At 50.1% G+C, this 15,034-nt stretch overlaps 1 protein-coding gene and 1 long non-coding RNA gene across 8 annotated transcripts in view; one reads left to right on the top strand and one right to left on the bottom strand.

The window, feature by feature from the left end:
• The window catches only part of LOC310713251, a 23,273-nt gene extending 22,051 nt beyond the window's left edge, over positions 1-1,222 (bottom strand). For both annotated transcript variants that reach the window (XR_014529148.1, XR_014529149.1), the window contains exon 1: positions 1,144-1,222. This is a non-coding gene — a long non-coding RNA (uncharacterized lncRNA). The remainder of the gene's footprint in view (positions 1-1,143) is intronic.
• On the top strand, positions 733-13,089 carry LRATD2 (LRAT domain containing 2). Of its 6 annotated transcripts, none has more exons than XM_083517013.1 (2): positions 733-1,180; positions 7,761-13,089. In XM_083517013.1, exon 2 carries the CDS (start codon positions 7,766-7,768, stop codon positions 8,642-8,644), a length of 879 nt encoding a protein of 292 aa, XP_083373139.1. In that variant the 5' UTR covers positions 733-1,180; positions 7,761-7,765; the 3' UTR covers positions 8,645-13,089. The 6 variants fall into 6 exon arrangements, with proteins under 6 accessions (XP_083373139.1, XP_083373141.1, XP_083373143.1 ...); XM_083517015.1 differs by having other exon boundaries at positions 7,764-13,089; XM_083517017.1 differs by having other exon boundaries at positions 741-812.
• The last annotated feature ends 1,945 nt before the right edge of the window (positions 13,090-15,034 follow it).

Below are 15,034 nucleotides of genomic sequence, written 5' to 3' on the forward strand. Positions count from 1 at the left end.
TAGGCTGGGCGCGTGGCTTTTAACAGCAGCCTTAATTTACAGAGGAAGAGCTGGCGAAGCTTTTAAGGAGGCTTTTAAGGAGAAAAGTCATTGGTGGAGGAGAGGATTCATCGACGGCTACTAGCCATGATGGCTTTGCCCTGCCTCCACAGCTTGAAGCAGCGATGTTTCTGGACAGCAGTTGCTGAAAACCACAGGAGGGGAGTGCTGCTGCGCTCGAATCCTGCCTACTGGTTTTCCCACGGACATCTGGGGAAACAGGGTGCTTATCTAAATGGGCCATCCTGCATAATCAGTCACAAGACCCGGTGCACACATACCATTGAAATGGCAACGCCCATCAACTTTGGGGAAACCTGGTCCACTCAAATATTTTAATGAGGGAACCGCAAGGACCTCAGCCCCTAGGAGTTAACTCCTTTGCAATGGCCTGATCCAGCTTCTCATGTGCTTACGAAGCAGTCTGCCTCCACCCTCCGCTCAATTCCCCGTTAAAGGCGCAGGCGGCGCGGCTGGGCTTTTGTTTTTTTAAAGTTGGCAACCTCCGCACCAACTCGGTACTTTCCGATTCTGACTGCATACGGCTCCGGTTTTTTTTTCTTTGAGCAGCACCTCCCCGCGAAAAAAAAAATAAAAACAACGTACAGAGATACGCACACCAACGACTGCTTTAACTCCTCCTCCTCTCCCCCCCCCCCCGCCGATCTTTGCCCGCCCCCGAACCAAAGCTCCCTCCACTGGCTGCGATCGGCGCTGCGCGCACCGAGCAGGGCGCACGGAGGAGGAAGCGCCACCAAAGACGCGCGACTTTGGTGCGTTTGGGAAACAAAAAGCGGGCGGGCGAGAAAGCGCGCACCCGCCTCCCTCCCGGGAGAGCCGTGCCTTTAAATGCTGGGGGCTGAGCGCTCGCCGGGGACTCCAGCGCCCGCCTCGCTCTCTCCAGCCACCCGCTCCGGCTCCCGCTTGTTGCTCAGGCCGGCTGGCGAGGCGGGCGCGCGGCGCGCAGCCGGAGCGCACAGCGCGGCGACCATGAGCCACCTGCGGCCGGGCTGAGCTGGAGGGGGGAAGCCACAACTCTCTGTTGGCTGTTGCTCCCCCCCAAGGGGGGACGAAAAAATCCCTCCAGGAACCAGGCGGACTAACCGGCTCCCCAGGAGCCTCGCAGCAGCGCCGTCGCTTGGTAAGTTTCCAGCGCCGTCGCCACCAGCAGCAGCCGCTCTCCGGACGGAGGAGGAGGAGGAATAGGAGGAGCGGGGGAAGGTATGGGGAGTGGATCAGGTGACAGGAGCCAGGTACACCTGGGCTGATCTCCGGCTTGTTTGTGCAGAGAAGGCGGCGGGAGAGGTGAGTGGCTCTCTCGGGCTGCTGCTGGCTGCTCGCGTCTCTCTCGGGCTGTAGCTGGGCAACCTGGTGGCCGCCGGCGGCACCCCGCCCCTCCTTTCCCTCCCCTCCTCCACCCCATCCCACCCCCCAAAAAACTTTGATCGCTGGAGGAAGAATGTGATGGAGGAGCGCGAGGGGGAGCGCAGCTCGCGGAGAAAAAGATCCCGCTGGGAAAACTCACCCGCGATTCGATAAATGAACGAAGGTGGCCGGCAACTGGGCTGGGCTTTCAGCGTGTTCTCCGGCAAACACTCCCTTTAAAACCAACAGCCTCATAGGCAAAGGCAAAGTTAGCCCAGACGTGGAGTCACATTTTAAGGCTTTGGTTATCCTTCGGGTGCTTTCCAAGTCAATTCGGGAAGAGGCGCTTCAGTAACGCTGTAAGAGAATGTGTGTCTTGCCCCTTAAGAGCCCTAAATGTTTGGAATGAAGTCTTACTGAATGAAATTGGACTTCATTCTCTCAATAAGAGTGTACGCTGGTGGCCCTTGACAAGGGGCTGTTCCAACCTCAGCCTCTCCTCGGCACTATGGAGAGAAGAATGGCCTACCTTAATGGGTTGTCGGATGAACCAGCGGCGTAGCGTGAGTTGTCAGCACCCGGGGCAAGGCAAGTAATTTGCGCCCCCCCAACCCCTAACCTGCGAGTTGCCGCGCAAACAACGCTGCTTGCCCGGAGGAGGATGGAGGCAGAAGCAGCCGCCGCCTGTGGCTGGGCCGAGGGGATGGCGGCGGCGGCAGGGTGCAGAGGGTGCCCGTGCCCGGCCAGGCGTCGGTGGCGGCGTCGGCGCTGCTGCAGCGGCTGCTCCTCCTGCAAGCAGTGAGCGGAGCGCAGCCACAGCGACGGCGGGGGGCGCGCGCGCTAGGGCGCAAGGCTGGCGGTGGCAGCGGGGAGCCCGGTGGAGGAAGGAACTTGTCCCTTCCCTCTGGACTCGCGCCCCCCCCCCCAGATGTTGCGCCCGGTGCGGTCGGCACCCCTGGCACCCCCCACGCTACGCCACTGGGATGAACTGATTAGATTATGATGGTCTATGCCAGTGGTTCCTAATTAGCTAAGTCCTGTGGACCCCGTTTTTCAAAAGCCAAGCCATGGACCCCCTACTTTTGAATTTTTTAATGTATTTCTTGGGTAGTTTTGTTATGTGAATAGTACCACAGTCCCTCCTGTGTGGGTTATGCGAACTCCCAGTTGGGAACCACTGGTGTATGGGAAGTGCTTTGGAGACTCTGGAAGAAATGCAGAATTTTAATACTGGCATTTAATTGCCATTTCTACTGCTGCTTATTTTTTCATGCCCTTATCTGCTCTTCAGAGACATAGGAAGCTGCCTGGGATGGTTTGGTCATCTAGGTCAGTATCATTTACAGCAACTGGCAGGGGACATTGCTACCCATCCTGTAGATACCAGGGACTGATCATGAGACCTGAGGTGCTTGTCCACTCAGCAGTTGCCCTTCCTCTGTCTAGCCACTGTCAGAAGCGGGATGATGAAGCAGGCAGATGGGCCTCTGCTGGATCCAGTAGCATCCTTCTGATGCTCTTACTAGAAAGGGCATAAGTGATGGAAGGGGCCACCCCTGTGCATTTTGAGAATCCCTCAGGATCAAACTCCCAGCAAGAGCAGCATTTTCATCTTGGGTCCCTTCAGCTCTGCTCGGCCTTCTCACAGGAGTCGGCCGATGGAATGATGCAGACATCAAACTCTGTGCAGCAAGAGTCAAAGTGAGATTTTGCTCACAAGTTAGGTGTGCCTGGGGCTGGAGCCTGAAACTTACCCTGCCTTGCTTCTGACTTGTGTGGATCATCGTCTCTAACCTCTAGCCTTGCTATGTTCTATGGTCCCCCTGGGTTCCTGAGGCCTTGCCAGAGCATGGTATTGATCAGTTAAGAAATAAGCCAGGCGCATTTTGTACCTGGCTTCTATTGGCCACTTGTGACCAGGTGAAGATGCCTGGGTGCCTGACATCTCCACCATCTGGAGGTGCATGTTTGGGGATCCTTGGGTCTTGATTGTTTTCACACACGAGCAACACATCCTGTAGAATTCAATCAGTTCTATTTTATCTCTTTATGAATTTCAAGAACCAAAATGCTTTTTCTGTGCAGCCTGAGCAGGAGCAGTGAACAACATTCCAGTTAGCTGTTGTCTTCACTTATCCCACCCAACTGCCCTGCCCACACTTGTGAAGGATATTCCTATGTTATGAATGGTCCATGCCACCATTAAGAAAAAGAGGCCAGAATAGGCTAATATATATGTGGACTGTCCCTGGATCAAGTGACTTTTCTTCTTGAAGTTCAAGGTTGTCATCTGAACTAGCCAGGTATTTAATTGAGAATCAATCACAGCCAGTCCTTCATTTGAAAAATTAGAGCAATCTCTTCCCAAAATGCAAACTAGGCATTCCGTTTTGGTGACTGCAACCCTGGTTTAAGGAGACATTTGGCACTTAGCTATCTGACTTTCTAACACTGGCTATTGATGCTTGCCACAGGGCCAAAAAAAACCCAACAACAACAACTGACTGCAAGCCTAGCTTTGTAATGCAGTAGAACCTTTTTGCTTTGTGGAACTGCTCCAGAGCTCCTCTTCCAGAGCTTGCGTCTGGTGGTGCTATGGGAAGTAGAAACAAAGGGTTGTTTTGTTTTGGCGACTTGGTTGTTGTGGGTTTTGCTTTGACTCCCAGGTTCTTTAAATAAAATGCTCAGGTTTATGGCTAGCAGCCCTTGTCCTTTCTGGTTCCTCTCCTTGCTCTGATAGCTTCTTCCCTCCTCTTTAGATGTAGGTGGTTCGTTAAGATTAAGGAGCCTGTCGCTTTGCTCCTGTTACTCTATAGCAGGGTTTCCCAAACTTGGATGTCCAGCTGGTTTTAGACTACAACTCCCATCACCCCTAGCTAAGCAGGACCAGTGGTCAGCGATGATGGGATTTGTAGTCCAAAAACCACTGGAGAGACCTAAGTTTGTGAAACCCTGTTCTATAGGGATTGGTACACTATGGCCCTCTGGACATTCCTGGACTGCAACTCCCATCACCCTTGATCACTGGGACTGATGGTAATTGGAGTCCAGAGGGCCACAGCTTTGCCAACTTTGTTATCAAGCAGTGTTTCCAAAACCCAGGTCTTCAGGTGTTTTGGGACTACAATTCACGTCATCCCTTGCTAGTTAGAAATGGTGGGAGTTGTTCAAAAATTGTTAGGGACCCAGGTTTTGGCAACACTGCTGTAAAGTAACATGGCATGCTGATATTATCTCATTTAGCAACAATGAAATTGAGACAAGTATCCTCTCAAAGTTCATCCTTCCCAAAGAGTAGCAAATGATTTGGTGGGCAGGGGTAGGTGGAAGGGAGGATAATCATGGCAGCGGTTGCCTTGTCTTTTCTTTTACCACATTTGATACAAAAAAGTGACATTAATCAACTCCAACGAAACCTGCAGAGTGTTGCATGTGTGCATCAGTCACATATAAAGTGGAAAATCTGAGTGGGGACACTGTCAAATAACTGAATCATAGGGTTCAATGCCAAGACTTCAGCTGCCCATAGCTTCTCTATAAGCAAGCAGCTGGCGGTCTGACATCAGCATCACTTCTGTTTACATAGCTGATATATGGGAGCCATCCCTTGTCAAAGCAGCCGGGTTTAATTTGGCCTCCTTCTGCATTGTGTTAAGTTCTTGCTTTGTGTGCTTTTCAGCCAAGGCAGCAACCCTAGGCAGGTGGAAAAGTTGCACCCTTTCAGGCTCTCACCTGTTCTGTGATGTCTAGTCCTTCCTGTTCCTGTTGCAGATTCATCCCATGTCTCTCAGTGTGGTGTAGTGGTTAAGAATGGTAGAATCGTAATCTGGTGAACCGGGTTCACTTCCCCGCTCCTCCACATGCAGCTGCTGGGTGACCTTGGGCTAGTCACTCTTCTCTGAAGTCTCTCAGCCTCACTCATCTCACAGAGTGTTTGTTGTGTGGGAGGAAGGGAAAGGAGAATGTCAGCCGCTTTGAGGCTCCTTTGGGTAGTGATAAAGTGGGATATCAAATCCAAACTCTTCTTCTCTCTGTTGTCTCTGTTGCATTGCAACTCCCTTCTCTTCTAACAGGTGGGGAAACTTCTTGTTACCTGAGCTCCCTTTCCCAGCATCCTTTGCACCATGTGATACTTCCTTAAGTCTGTTTCCTGCTACAGTTGGAACTGGCTCAAACTGCTGATTGGAGACACACACACACACACACACACACACACACACACACACCTATAGTTTCCAAACTGATGTGCATCTCATCCTACACACCCCATGTTTTCTGTAGCAACCCCTCTTGGCTGCTCATTGTGTTCCTGTGCACCACGTCTTCTTAATGTGGTCTTAGGGAGCCTAGATGAGGCATTGAAATGCCGAGCATCAGCTGAGAGGTGTGTGTGTGTGATAATTATGGGGATTGCAGCAAACAGATGGGGGGATGAGACCCTCTCCTCTCCTGCTGAGGTCTTTAGCAAAATCCCTTTTCTAGCCTTGGTGTTTGCTGGGAAGGGGAATCCACCCCCAGCCTCTCCCCACCCCCCTCCCCGCTCAACTGATGCTTGTTGCATTTTTATAAAAACAGCCGTTTCAGCACAAAGACGTATTTAACATCCTGCCTAGTTCAAGCCTGAAATATCTTTCTTCAACAACTCTGTTCTGTGCATAACCAAAAATATTTCTTCCTCTGTCAGTTGTTTGCTCTTTTGTTTTCCCCTCCCCATTCTCTTTAGACTTGCCTGTGCAGTATGGGGAGCTTTTATCCTGTTCTGCAGGTACATTTCCAGATCAAGGGGTTAGGGGAGGTGCTCAGCCACCTACACACAAGTGTTAAAGCAAATGCTTTGCATGTCTAAGATCTCCGGTGCAAGCGCTGGCATTTCTGCTTCAGAAATCTCAAGTAGCAGAGCTGTGAAAGATCCTTGGCTTTAGGCCCTACAGAGCTGCTGTTTGTCAGGGTAGAGGTGCCCTGGGTTTAAATGCTCCGGTCCAGTATAGTTTGGACCTGAGAGTGGTCACTAAGCAGTGTAGGGAGGGCAGAAGCAGATGGTAGATTTAGACACCCTAGGCTGCAGCTCCCAGGGGCTCCTTTTCATCAAGGAGGGCTGGAAGTCGGAGGTCAAGTTACACAAAAGAGTCTCTTACTTTTGGACATGTGTATGATTGCTAGATTTGGGGTGGTTAAGCTCAGGCAGTCCAGCTGATTGTGCTGGACTAAAACCTGCCCTGGCGGCCAGCATGCCCAATGGTCAGGGACACTGCAAACTGTAGTCTAGCATCAACTGGAGGGCAACAGGTTCCCCCATGCCTGAACTAGAGACACTGGGGTGGTTGTAACACCGGGCGGGGGGGGGAGAGCTCAGGCTTGGTGGCCGAATGTGGCCCTCCATGTCTTTCAACCTGGCCCTCAGGGCTCTTTCTAGAGCACCAGCCCAGCTTCATGCCCTCATGGGGTGGTTTTGCCTAGCTGGAATGTCTCCTTGAATAACATCTCTTTCTTGGCTGGATGGAGAAGCAAATGCAGAAACTCACTGACTGGATAAGGGTAAAATTCGTACCCATTGCCCTGCTCTCTTTTGCCTCTGGCCCTGTCCGTTGCTAGCATGTGGCCCCTGAAATGTTGCCCAGAAAGAACCCTTGGGTTGGAAAAGATCTCCCACTTTTCCCCTAAGAGTTGCAGTACAGTGGTACCTCAGGTTACATACGCTTCAGGTTACATACGCTTCAGGTTACAGACTCCGCTAACCCAAAAATAGTGCTTCAGGTTAAGAACTTTGCTTCAGGATGAGAACAGAAATCGTGCTCTGGCGGCGCAGCAGCAGGAGGAGGCCCCATTAGCTAAAGTGGTGCTTCAGGTTAAGAACAGTTTCAGGTTAAGTACGAACCTCCGGAACAAATTAAGTACTTAACCCGAGGTACAGTGGTGCCCCACAAGACGAATGCCTCGCAAGACGGAAAACCCGCTAGACGAAAGGGTTTTCCGTTTTTGAGCTGCTTTGCAAGACGATTTTCCCTATGGGCTTGCTTTGCAAGACGAAAATGTCTTGCAAGTGTTCCGATTTTTTTTCGCTCCCCCCCCCCTTTTTCTAAGCCGCTAAGCCGCTAATAGCCTTTTAGCCGCTAATCCTTTAATAGCTGCTAAACCGCTAATAGCGCTAATCCGCTAAACCGCTAATAGGGTTGCTTCGCAAGACGAAAAAACCGCTAGACAAAGAGACTCGCGGAACGGATTAATTTCGTCTTGCGAGGCACCACTGTACCACTATATTGTGATAAATGGCCATGCAGTTCTGCAACCTGTGAAGTGAGGGATGAGTTTTTGGGGATTCCGCCTGCACTAACGCCTCTGTTGGTTTTTCCTTTCAGCAGGCATGGGGAACCAAGTGGAGAAGCTGACGCACTTAAACTACAAGGAGGTTCCCACCACAGACCCGACGGGCATGGACAGGGATGAGGGCCCCCGGATTGGGGTCTCCTACATATTTTCTAACGACGACGACGACGTGGAGCCTCAACATGACTCCATGGCACCTGACCTCGGCGGAGAGCACCCCACGTCTCAGCCGTACGACCCCCGGCTTCACGAAGTGGAATGTTCCATCTATTACCGCGACGAGTGCATATACCAGAAAAGCTTCTCTGGGGATGTGCCGATGTCCGACGGGGTGGAAGGAGGAGGCCATCTGGCCACCTACACCCCAGAAAACCTTTTGAACCGGTGCAAGCCTGGGGACGTGGTGGAGTTTGTCTGCCAGGCCCAGTACCCTCACTGGGTGGTCTACGTTGGGGATTTCCAAGTCGTGCACCTGCACCGGTTGGAGGTAGTGAACAGCTTTCTGACCGACGCCAGCCAGGGCAGACGGGGACGTATTGCTAACCAGCTATACCACTACAAGCCGCTGAGCCCGGCTACGGTGGTGCGGAATGCCCTGGACCAGGTGGGCTGCAAGGACCGGGACCTCAGCTGGAGGAACTCGGAGTGCTTTGCCGCCTGGTGCCGCTACGGCAAGCGTGAGTTCAAAATCGGCGGCGAGCTGCGGATAGGCAAGCAGCCCTATCGCTTGCAGATCCAGCTGGGGGAGAAGCGCAGCCACACGCTGGAATTCCAGAGTCTGGAGGACCTCATCATGGAGAAGAGGAGGAACGACCAGATCGGGAAGGTGGCCGTCCTCCAAGAACTGTCCAGCCACCTGCAGCCGGCCGAAGATGCCGACGGCAAGGATCCCGGGGCCCAGACAGCCAACGAGTAAGCGGGGCTTGCACCGCTGGGCCCAGCCTGGGTGATGGATTAAAACTGAAGGCGGAGAAACTGAGCTGTTATAAGCCCCTTTGGGCTGCTTCAGGGTGGCTTCACTCCAATCACATGTGAAGGGAAGTGTGTGTGTGGGGGGGAAGCTGATTAAGTGTCTGTGCTTTAGCACTTAACTCCTTCCGCGCTTGGTAGAACCAGCAACTTTACTTTTTTGTTTTGTTTTGTTTTTTGGTCAAGGGTTAAAACTCAGGGAGATCTTCCTTCCTCTCTGTTCTGGCGTGGTTTTCTCTCCCCCAGCCGGCTCCAAGTCTGTGCTTTTAGCTCCTGCAGCTTTAAATTTGGGTGAAGTCCAGTGGCTCTGGGCTACATGATTAAAATGCGGAGCCGGAAAGTTCCCCTCTGCTGTCTGTTTTCCCCCTCCTTTACCTCCTCGTTTGCATTGGCATTTCTGGAATTTATTTCAGTCCTGGCCTCCCCAACCTCCCCTGCCCCCATCCCTCCAAGGATCTAATGGCTAAATCACTGTTAACGCTGGAATGGGGTTGTTGGCCTGTTTGCATTGGCTCCTTAATAAAGAGAAGCCAGCCTTTGGAAGGCTGTGGGATGGAGGCTCCTGGGTCCCCTTTGTGGGATCTCTGGAAGGAGCCCTTGTTATTAGATTCCTGCTCCCATCATCCCTGTCCGTTGGCCATGTTGGCTGGAGGAGGATGGGTGTTGGAGTCCTGCAACATCTAGAGGTCTACTGGTTCCACATCCCTGGTGTAGGAGGACAGTTGCAACTTCTTTTCACTTTTAACCGAGGAGCCTAAAATATGTTGGCAGAAAGTTGGCTTTTGTTTCCTGGTAGCAGGGCAGGTTTCCTTCGGGTGCTACTGAAATGGTTGGCAAAGCTTTCCCTTGAATTCTGTTGAGCCATATGACCCACTTTCAATATATCTCACAGGCCAGTTGGGGTTTTTTTTGGGGGGGGGGGGATCATACTATTTTGGTGGCAGTGGGAGAAGGATTAAATCCACGTGGCACCATTGGGATGTGAATTGGCTTCTTAGCCACATAATGTTTGGGCACATCTATGTTATTGCAAAATGTGAATTAATTCTACACAATTTAATTGCACAATAGGAACTGATAGCCTCCCCCCCCTTTTTTTAAGGTCTCTGGGTCCAAAATTTCTGGGTTTGCATGACAGTTGGCTTGGAGGGCAGACATGCCCTGATTTAATTGCTTTTGGAGATCAGGTTCTTAGTGATTTGGAAGAAACTGGTTGTCTCGATCAGTTTGTATTGTAATTTGGTTTGCTTACGAAATTGATTTCAGGATCCCAGGAAAAACTGTTTCTGAAAGGTTGGGGCTTTTTCACGCTTCCCCTTTTCACCTCAGTAAGCTCTGCAGACCATACAAGCCCTCTTCCTTTCTGGGTAGTGGTTTGGCAGTAGACTAGGCTTATCTGTTGCCTGAAGTTATGGTGGGTTTTCAAGCTGTGTTCTGGCTTCACCTGCTGCACGTAGATTCCTCCAGAAACCTTTTTAAGTTCATCCCCATGTGCCGCTGTGCCACAACAATATTGTTGGGGGAAGAAAGAGGGAGCAGTTGTTCTCCTTTTGGTGATAGATCTGATTTTTAAAAGCCATTTTGACTCGTCAAGGGATCGTAGTTGCAGAAGGAGAGAGATGCAAAGCCTTCCTTTGTAGTGGCTTGCTAGCGCAGGGTAACAATTGAATTGGCCCTGTTTTTTGAAAGCTCTTTTCACTTCAATGGGGTTTATGTAATAGCCATGCTTGATGGGTTGTTTTCTGCCTGAGAATTGCATCCCACTTCCTAGCATTCAGAGAACACAACAGGGTCCTTCACACAAATGGGGCGAGGAAGAGAGAGCTTATTTGAGCCACCGGATTGACTTGAGGTAGCGAGAATTAGTACTGTACTTGAAAGCAAAGTGTTTTCAATGGAATTAAGCAGAATATATAGTATATTCCCCCCTCCCCCTCTCTTACAGCTTGCAGTTCTCCACTACTTGATGCAGAAAAAGATTCCCTTGCCCTGCTGTCCACTGCAAGATTGGATCACATGTAATTGGAGAGAGTGGGCTGTACTCCTCATGAAACATACTTTGGGGTATTCCCACGAGAGTTAGGTCTGTTCCAGGGCAAGCAACTTTTGGGTTGCGAGTAGTTTGGAAGGCAAAGGAATTTCAAGATTGATTCGGTTGTCGTGACTCTAAAGTTAAGGAAACTGTAGCACATAGGAAATGCTTTCTTAGCTTCCCCTAACACTTTCTGTCTGTTCTTGGGATACACTGTTCTGTTGCAGCGGCAACTAGGTAAACCCACAAGCCAGATCATTTGTCTTAAACCAACGTAATATGGCGTCCTGAAAGCCGTTTTCAACAGTAATCCCGAAGTGGCTTGCTCTGAAGTATTCAAACCTGAAGTTAGTGGTGCACCTCAAAGAAGACAGCAGGTTGTACATTCAACAGAAAAAAGTGGTAGAGGCTTTCCAGGGCTGTACCACTTTAGGCTGCAGGTGTGGGGGGGGGGGGTCACATGATTGGATGCTTCTCTTCCCAGAACAAACACAAACCTTCCCTTAGCATAGAAGACGCATGCCACAAATGTTCATATCACAATTTTCTCTGTGTCATAAACAGAGTCTTATCCAATGTAGCACTCAAGATATGTGATTGCCCCCCCCCCAATACTTTGAAATAGTACAGTCCAGGAAAACAAAGTTGCTGCTTCATTCTGCTGAATGTAGAACTCCCCAGAAACTTGCAGCACTTGTCTGATTCTTGAACCCCAAGCAAACCCACACTTGATTTGACTTAGCTGGGTTGTGGGCTGTTGCATTACTGTTTGTTTTTGGGTGGAGGGATAGCAATGCTATTATTTCACCAACCAGTTTCTGAGCTTTTCGTTTTGAGATGACGGAAAGTTCATGATAATTTCTCAAGGAAGCCACCGGTGTCTGAAAACACGGGCCAGCTTCCAAGTCGTGTGCTCCAGACCATGCGACCCCCTAAACAGCTGTGCACAATGCACAAGATCTGAAGGTGGCATTGAGGAGCAGGATGTGGCTCCTGGCATGCTTCTGAGGCTGTTGTCGGTGCACCTGCCTACGCCGGAAAATTCCTGCTTCCGGTGATGTCGTCCCTTTGGTGGGTGTGAGCTGTGGGCTTGGTCTCTGTCCCTGCAAGATGGAAATGGCACCTGAGCATCATGGGGGACCCAACTTCCTATATACACGAGCCACTTATGAGCACCAATTGAGTACTTCCTGTCATTGTGCCCCCCAGAAATCTGTGGCTTCTTCCCTCCTCCTCCCCCCGTGGAATAAAAGGTTTTAAGGATGCCCTAAAATAGGGCAATGTCTCGGAACTGGGCTTGATGCTGGAGGAGCCAATGCTTATCCTGGAACCTGCATCTTGTTTGGCAAGGGGATGCGTGTGAGACTGGTGTGGTTTCAACGGGTGAAGCAGTGGGTGGGAAGCGATGTCTTGTTTCGCTGTTTTCCTGCCCCTTGATCCATAGACGTGTGTTGTGCAGTGTCGCCTGAAGGAAAACAATGGGGAGGGATTGTAGGAGAAAAGCAGCAGGTGGAGGAAGGGTTAAGACAGGGGTCGGCAGCGTGCGGCCCATGGGCCAGATGCGGCCCTTGAAGACTGTTCAAGCCACGAGCCACCCCCTAACCGAACCGCTCACTCGGTGAGTCCCCCGCGCACTGCACTAAACCGGTGCAGCACGGGGACTCGGCAAGCGGCACTGAAAATCACATCTGCGCATGCACAGATACCAGAAATTGCTTCTGCGCATGTCCTGATGCTGAAAATCACTTGGGCATGTGCAGAAGCGATTTCTGGCACCGTGGACATGCGCAGACGTGATTTCACTCTGCACCAGTCCAGCCCACAGATGATCTCCATGGGAGTGATCCAGCCCATGGCCAGTAAACCTTTCTGACCCCTGGGTTAAGCACTCACATGTTCCTCCTTCCCTTTCCCCTCCATAGCTTTTCTGGTGGTCACACATCTGAGTTTTCCCCTGAAAACTTAGCTCTCCCTTCGGTATGAGGCCTCTGTCCCAAGTCTACAGAAGGGAGGGTTGTGGCAGATGACACCTTCTTCCAGCACTTTGGTGCCATAACAGGTGAGGAAGCAGTACCTGCTGCAATTCTCCTTTCATTAAACCACTATTAAAGGCACAACGGAGCCTTGGTTTCCCGTTAAATCCTTCAACTGTATCCTGGCTCCAGAGTCGATTCTATAAAGTTATTAATGATTCCGGTCCTCAGTTTTGTGTAGGACGAGATTTATTCCACTATGTAACGAGTGGTTGTAAAATTATATTTTCTTACGCAAGTATTTTTTTTTTAAAGAAAGCCTATAACGAGAATATTTACATTTCTTGAAAGTTGTTGTATTATTTTCACACGCAAAAAAAAAGAAAAGAATATCCTCCAAATCGGCTATTATTTTTGTCATTGGTGATCTAAAAGTATTTTCTAGGTCATAAATCTACTGTAAAAGAAACTATAGATGTCAAACATTGTGAATCTATGTATCTACAAGGTACTAAACTGTAACTTTACTGTGAAAATTATTTTCCCCTGTGTGTCCGAAACACTGAAGATGGTTTTGGGGGAGGACCTTTTTCTCATCAGCTTTTATTCCCCCACCCCCCAAAAAACCATGATGTGCTTTATTTGTAAAAGCAAATACTTATTCATTGTTGGACATCTGCTCAGGTTTAAACAAAACTCATTTGTTAACTGACGTGTTGGAATGATCATGCTTTTATCTTGACAAATGCTTAATGCGCATGGAGTTGGTCGGATGGAAAGATCAGGAAAGGCTGCAAAAACGCCCCCACAACACCCGTAGAGCAGAAAATTATAGGAAGAAGCTGTAGTAACCATCTCCCCTTAATATTCTGTGTAGGAGGTCACTATAAGTCACTCTCCTATTTAGCACCTTGTGAGTAATATTCATAAGGGGGGCGGGGAAAAACCTTGCTTACTAATGAGAGTAGATCCACATGACTTGAGACCTGCCAAGTTGAACACAAACCATTAGGTCCTCAATAAACTTTCTTTTTTGCAGCAAAATTAGGCGTGTCAAGCCCCATGGCGGGCCACAATACATGTCTAGGGTAGGGGCAGGAATTTGGCGACTGACAGATCATACAGGCCTGAACTAACCCCATGTCACACCTTAGCTCCTTGTTTTCTAAATCCTCAACCAGAATGACATGACCAGGAATGATGGCAGATGTTTGCAAGCTAGCAGGGCTGTCTGCAGGTTTATGAATGCTGCACCAGCCCTCGGAGCTCCATGCTGGGGCTGTACTGCAGATGGGGCTATAATCTGCTCCCTTAATTGAAAACATGCTTATCTTCCCCCTCTTTCCTTGTAGGATCTGTTTCCACTTCAATAAGAAGGCTGCTGGTGTCCCAAGAGCTCAAAGCACAAGGCAAACCTCCCTTGGGTGAGGCACCGGCAGGTGCTGAGACAGTGATGGCCAAACTTGGCCCTCCAGCTGTTTTGGCACTACAGTTCCCATCATCCCTGACCACAGCTAGGGATGATGGGAGTTGTAGTCCAACAACAGCTGGAGGGCCAAGTTTGGCCATCACTGTGCTGGGAGAATGGGAGGACCTCCCAGCCATGGTGTAGACACAGATTGGGTCAAATGTCCATTGCTTCCCTGCCTATCCACACGTTGAGTTGGTGATGCTGAAGGCCTGCTAGGCCTGCGCTTTGGTGTGTGTTCTTTGGCCTTGAGCTTTCCACTCCTTGGTTTGACCGGTCTGTCCCCAAACTGGGAACGAGTGGAGCTGTGTGGGGATATCTGCACTTACACTTGTGTAATTGCTGTGGCTTCCCACCAAGAACCATGGAGGTTCCATCACCAATGATGGTTCTTCAGTTTCTGTGAAGGGTGGGGGTGGGATGACTATTATATGTGTCCAAGATACAGCTATGCCTTCTGTTTCACTATATGGCATTCAGTGCTAGTCCTACTCAGAGTAGATCCATTTAAGCTAGTAGACATGGCTAATTTCATTAATTTCAGTGTGTCCACGCTTAGTAGGACTTAATTTTAGCACTAACAGAGCGATGGAATCATCTCCCCTCTCTTCCCCCCATGTTCTGCTTTTGGGTTTCACCTGACCCTCTTGAGTAGATTTGAGGAGGAAACCCCATTGTGTTCCCGGAGTCTCCCAGTAGCAGAACACATTAGGGGGGACACATTCACATCAAACATTTAAAGAGCTATGATACCACTTTAAACTGTCATGTCTCTTCCCCCCTCCAAAAAATTCTGGAAGCTGTAGTTTGTTAAGGGTGCTGAGAGCTGTTAAAGGTAAAGGGACCCCTGTCCATTAGGTCCAG

Source organism: Podarcis liolepis, assembly GCF_965112155.1.
Source record: "Podarcis liolepis genome assembly, chromosome: 8".
NCBI lineage: Eukaryota > Metazoa > Chordata > Lepidosauria > Squamata > Lacertidae > Podarcis > Podarcis liolepis.